Here is a 6,357-nt window from a genome sequence, read left to right as displayed (position 1 = left end):
ATGGCGATGACACTGTTGGAAGACTGGTGCCGGGGGATGGATGTGAACTCCCAGAGAGCTCTGTTGGTCTGGGGCATCCCAGTGAACTGTGATGAGGCTGAAATCGAAGAGACCCTCCAGGCTGCGATGCCCCAGGTCTCCTACCGAATGCTTGGGAGAATGTTCTGGAGGGAAGAAAATGCGAAAGCAGCCTTATTAGAGCTCACTGGCGCTGTAGATTACGCCGCGATCCCCAGGGAGATGCCGGGCAAAGGAGGGGTCTGGAAAGTGTTATTTAAGCCCCCAACTTCTGATGCTGAATTTTTAGAAAGATTGCACCTCTTCCTAGCTAGAGAGGGGTGGACCGTGCAAGATGTTGCCCGTGTCCTTGGGTTTCAGAACCCTACTCCGACCCCGGGCCCAGAGATGCCAGCAGAGATGCTAAACTATATTTTGGATAATGTTATTCAGCCTCTTGTTGAGTCCATATGGTACAAGAGGCTGACACTTTTCTCGGGGAGGGACATCCCAGGGCCTGGAGAGGAAACCTTTGATCCCTGGCTGGAGCACACTAATGAGGTCCTAGAGGAGTGGCAGGTGTCCGATGTAGAAAAGAGGCGGCGGTTGATGGAGAGTCTTAGAGGCCCCGCCGCTGATGTCATTCGCATCCTCAAGTCCAACAACCCCGCGATAACCACTGCCGAATGCCTGAAGGCGCTTGAGCAGGTGTTTGGGAGCGTTGAGAGCTCTAGGGATGCCCAGATCAAATTTCTGAACACTTATCAGAACCCGGGAGAAAAATTGTCTGCTTATGTCATTCGTCTGGAGCCTCTGCTACAGAAGGTGGTAGAGAAGGGGGCCATTGATAAAGATAATGTGAACCAGGCCCGCCTAGAGCAGGTCATTGCCGGGGCCAACCACAGCGGGGCCATCCGAAGGCAGCTGTGGCTTACCGGGGCTGGGGAAGGGCCAGCCCCAAACCTCTTTCAGTTGCTGGTGCAGATCCGTGAGGAGGAAGCCAAGGAAGAGGAGGAGGAGGCTGAGGCCACCCTTCTGCAATTAGGCCTGGAAGGGCACTTCTGAGTGCCAGGAAAGGCAGCTTTAGTGCAGACCTAGATCACAGCTACTTTTCTTGTCCCTGTGGGGTCTTACAGATGTGTCTCTGAGTAGTAAAGGCTTAGCCCTGTTCCGTTTTGTTGTTTTTTGGAGGGGAAGGTTAGTCAGGCCTGAGTATACATGTAACATTCTAAAATTGTGCAAGCGAGCACCGTGAGCTACTACAATGCAAGCGGGTCTTGCTGGCTAAAATGCCAGGTAAAGGGTTGGTTGGACACAGCGCTTAGTGCACGCTGTCATCATGGACATCATAGTCAGTTGTGAAAAACGCGAACCCATGACACTTCCTATTCCACACTGAATGTGAAATTGCATGTTCAGATGTTTACTCACAGGAAGTGTTCAGTAAAAGTATGAACTGTTAGATTACTGATAACGCGGATAGATTTTTGTTTACCATAAATTGTTCCAGATTTATATTAATGGAAGGAAATGTGCATTTATTAGCTATTACTCAACTTTACAATGCAAACATCTTATTTCTCATCTTTAAACATGTTGACCAGTTTAACTGAAAAGTATCTGAGACTGCAAAATGGGGTGTTAAAAAATACTGCAGTTATGGAGCTGTGTAAACCAGTTTCTCATTGCATTAAGATACAGATGTAAATTGCATGGAGAGGTTGATATGCACCTGTACAGTAATTCACTCCCCCATTTCAAATCTTTGTCAGAGAATAGTTCTTGTTCATACTGAGTGTTCTAAATTTGAAGTTATATATACAAATTAAAGTATTTTAAAAATTCTGTTGTCTTCTCATTTTTCTGGCATGTATAAACATTTTTAGCCTAAGTAAACTCTGTCCTTTTTTCTTATGAAGACTTTGTCATTAAATCAAACCATTTATTTTACTTTTAAGCTTTGTATGATACTATGTGAATTTAAATGGCAGGTCCTTTTTTTCCTTCCCCTCTTGCTGTCATCTTAACAGTTTTTTGTTTTGTTTTTTAACTTTTAAAATTTTTTATTTTTATTAGGGGCAGAGAGGGTGTTGCTCTGTTTCCCAGGCTGGAGTGCAATGGAGCGATCTCAGCTCACTGCAACCTCTGCCTCCCGGGTTCAAGTGATTCTCCTGCTTCAGCCTCCTGAGTAGCTGGGATTACAGACATGTGCCACCACGCCTAGCTAATTTTGTATTAAGTAGAGACGGGTTTCACCATGTTGGTCAGGCTGGTCTGGAACTCCTGACCTGAAGTGATCCACCCACCTTGGCCTCCCAAAGTGCTGGGATTACAGGCATGAGCCACCTCGCTGTGTCTACTAAAAATACAAAAATTAGCCGGGTGTGGTGGTGCGTGCCTGTAATTCCAGCTACTTGGGAAGCTGAGGCAGGAGAATTGCTTTGGGAGGTGAAAGTTGCAGTGAGTCGAGATTGCGCCACTGCACTGCAGCCTGGGCAACAGAGACTCCATCTCAAAAAGAAAAAAAAATTTAGAGACCAGATTTGGCTCACACTTGTAATCCCAGCACTTAGGGAGGATTGCCTGAAGCCAAGATTTTGAGACCAGCCTGGGCAACATAGACCCAATCTCCACCCAAACTTTTAAAAATTAGCCAGGCATGGTGGTACACGCCTGTGGTCCCAGCACTAACGTGGCCACCCAGCGGCTAAGGTGGGAGATCGCTTGAGCTCAGGAGGTTGAGGCTGCAGTGAGCCATGATCGCCCCACCGCACTCCAGCCTGGTGATAGAGTGAGACCCTGTTTCTCAAAAATTTTTTTTTAGAAAATCTTGAAATGGGTTCAGGAGGTTATCTGGCAGTGTTTTTCTCTTAAGATCACTTTTCAGCTAAACATTTTGTTTCACTGAAGAAATAACTATAATTCATCACACCTGTGTAAAATGAAGGCTTATTTTACAGCAGCCATTTTACAGCAGGAAGATATAAAAAGGGAAATACAACTTTAAAACGTTTATTTTGCTGCAAAGTTTCAGTGATTGAAGATGTCCATCTTTTGAGATCCTCAGTGAATCTAAAGTTATTACATGAATAGTGTGTTCAGTGAGCTTTTCCCTAATAAGGTTTTAAAATTATAGCTGAGCCATTCGACAAGTCTATAAGGGGTAATGTATGTTCTTCCAGATTTTTCGGTACACGTATTCGCTTCATGTCTGTACATCCCTTTCCTCCTGTCACAAACACATCTCCACATACTTGCCTTGGTTCCCAACAGATATGCTCAGCTTCACTTAGCACAAACACTCGGCATGTCTTCACCTGTTACCCATCATTCACATAACTTTCCCCTCCATTCCCACCAGCATCAGGCACACACTCACCCCACCTCTTACACTCTTGACACACTGTCATCTCCCTGTCAGTACTCCCATCATAACATACACCCTCCTCCTGCTCCACATGTACACGATGTCAGTCTCCCACCCCCAACATATATTCCCATTTCTCCTCACACCAACATACACTCCCACCCACCACCAAACACCAACCAGCCACCACATATATGTCCACACTCCCACTCCACACATATACACACATACTACATTTTTTTTTTGAGATGGAGTCTCGCTGTGTTGCCCAGGCTGGAGTGCAGTGGCGTAATCTCAGCTCACTGCAACCTCTGTCTCTTGGGCTCAAGTGATCCTCCTGCCTCAGCCTCCCAAGTAGCTGGGATTACAGGTGTGTGCCACTACGCCTGGCTAATTTTTGTATTTTTAGTAGAGACGGTTTCACCACGTTGGCCAGGCTGGTCTCAAACTCCTGACCTCATGCTTTGAAAGTACTCCAAAAGTGCTGGGATTACAGGCGTAAGCCACCACAACTGGCCCACATACTACATTTTTAAAAACGGGCCAGGTGCAGTGGCTCACACCTGTAATCCCAGCACTTTGGGATGCTGAGGTGGGAGGATCGCTTAAGGACAGGAGTTTAAGACCAGCCTGAGCAAAATAGTGAGACCTTGTCTCGACAAAAATAAGTAAACTTAAAAATTAGCCAGGCTATTTAGGAGGCTGATGCAGGAGGATTGCTTGAGCCCAGGAGTTCAAGGTTGCAGTGATCTATGAACATGCCACTGCACTCCAATCTGGGGTGATGGAACAAGACCCTGTCTCGAAAAAAACAAAACAAAACAAAACAAAATAAAAAACAAAAGACCACGCACACAGATGCACCAAAAAAACAGGTATATAAGGATTCTTTGGGGGGGGGGGGGGTTTGTTTGTTTTGTTTTTTTGGTGTGTGCTTGGGGTTTTATTTTTGGCCCAATATGTTATGGACATCCTTCTATAGTTGAAACATAGGGATATACCTTCTTTTCATAGATGCAGAGTTGGCTGCATTCTTAGGAGGGAAGTTATCACCTAAGATTCTGACTTTTAATTATATATAACAATTGTATATATCTACATGCATACATATATATTCAATGCAATACATATATATGACATAAATCAATGTCAGGATCCTAAATGTCCATCCTTTGTTCTAGGAAACAATGAACTAAAAATGACAATGGGATATTTATGATCTGAATTAAGGCTTTCTTTTTATAAGCTCAGAAATTGAAATTTGTCTTTTGTTTTTCCTTTTTTTAGGGACAGGGTCTTGCAGTGACATGATCATAGCTCACTGTAACCTCAAACTTCTGGGTTCAAGCAATCCTGCCTCAGCCTCTCCAGTAGCTAGGACCACAGGCGGCATTGCCATGCCCAACTGATTTTTTTTTTGGCAGAGATGGGGTCTCACGATGTTACCTAGGCTGGTCTCAAACTCCTGCCTTGGCCTCCCAAAGCACTGGGATTACAGGCATGAGCCACCACACCTGGCAAATTGTCTGCTGTTTAGTGGAGGACAGCAGCAAGAAAGGTATCTTCATAATCAAACAACTGGAATAAGAAGTAGAAACTACACTACAGCCCTATTTTGTGACCAAAATTACGTTTTAGCTGATAGCACAGAAAATGTGCTGGCAAAATGTGTAATGTTACTGATATTGCTTAGTGATTCCTTTTTCTCAATTCAGGGCCTATCAGCTAACCTTTACCTTGCATACCTTCTGGTAATCAGGTGAGGACTAGGAATGGTCAAATGCAGTAGTAACTCGCTGTCCCTGGAAGCACTCTTTCCAGGAGCCTAATAATTTGAAATAGTGCCCAAAGAACTGAGGAAGAGTTACAAACCTGGGAGAAAAAAACCTACTAAATAAAAAAAACTTAGCTAAAGAAATGAACGCCTCTGGCCGTGCACGGTGGCTCATGCCTGTAATCCTAGCTCTTTGGGAGGCCGTGGCGGGCAGATCACGAGGTCAAGAGTTCAAGACCAGTCTGGCCAGCATGGTGAAACTTCGTCTCTACTAAAAATACAAAAATTAGCCAGGCATGGTGGTGTGCGCCTGTAGTCTCAGCTACTCGGGAGGCTGAGGCAGGAGACTCGCTTGAACACGGGAGGTGGAGGTTGCAGTAAGCCGAGATTGTGCCACTGCACTCCAGCCTGGGCAACAGAGTGAGACTCCGTCTCAAAACAAACAAACAAAAAAAAACACCTCTCTCGCTCTCTCTCACGCACGTGCACACACACACACCCCACACAAACTGCATGGTATATGTTATCCAAAGGCTGAATTTCTTTGGACTGAATATCACTAGAAGTTTATATAATTGCTCTATATTAGCTAAAACTAATAATCATGTACCAAAAATATACTTTTTTTTTTACAAAATAACACAATTTATTACTATTTTAAAACAAATCTCACAAAATAACATTCAGAAACTCAACATTTCTAAATAACTTAATTCACAATAAGTTTAGTCATAAAGCCATGCTACAAAACTCCTGTGTATAAAAGATTATTACCAAAGTATTCATAGATGTTAAAATGTTCTTCAGAATGGAGTTGGTTCTAGAAGCCAAAGATTCTGGAATGATGCTCGTAATCATGACTGCCAGCCTGGGAGAGGAGCTGGCTATGCGCATGTGCTCTTAGCTTCCAACTCACCAGTCTTTTGATGGGAGTGATCCCTCTAGGCAATAGCACCTCAGAGGCAGGTACCCTACTGATCACAGAGGCAAAGAGCCTCCCACCCATATAATGTTAGACAACTCTACATTCATTTAAAATCTAGAGGTGGGAATGATAATTCGCAAAGCTTCTATTCTGAGTAGGAGAACTACTTGACACATCCCCCAGAGGGATGATCTTGGATGTAACAGACATGGAAGACGACTCAAGTAGGGAAAAAGGGAAATCCTGACTCTGATTATGTCAAAAGACAGTAACTACTCATGTGGGTTTAGAACG

At 44.2% G+C, this 6,357-nt stretch overlaps 1 protein-coding gene across 1 annotated transcript; it reads left to right on the top strand.

Annotated features, from left to right (window-relative positions):
* Positions 1-1,842, top strand: PNMA1 (PNMA family member 1). Its single transcript, XM_002824924.5, has one exon. The coding sequence runs from the start codon at positions 1-3 to the stop codon at positions 1,060-1,062; it is 1,062 nt and encodes a 353-aa protein (XP_002824970.1). The 3' UTR covers positions 1,063-1,842.
* The last annotated feature ends 4,515 nt before the right edge of the window (positions 1,843-6,357 follow it).

The sequence above is a fragment of the Pongo abelii genome, chromosome 15 (genome assembly GCF_028885655.2).
Source record: "Pongo abelii isolate AG06213 chromosome 15, NHGRI_mPonAbe1-v2.0_pri, whole genome shotgun sequence".
Classification (NCBI taxonomy): Eukaryota; Metazoa; Chordata; class Mammalia; order Primates; family Hominidae; genus Pongo; species Pongo abelii.
Note: the sequence above shows the minus strand (reverse complement) of the source record. Positions and strands in the feature narration are given on the sequence as shown.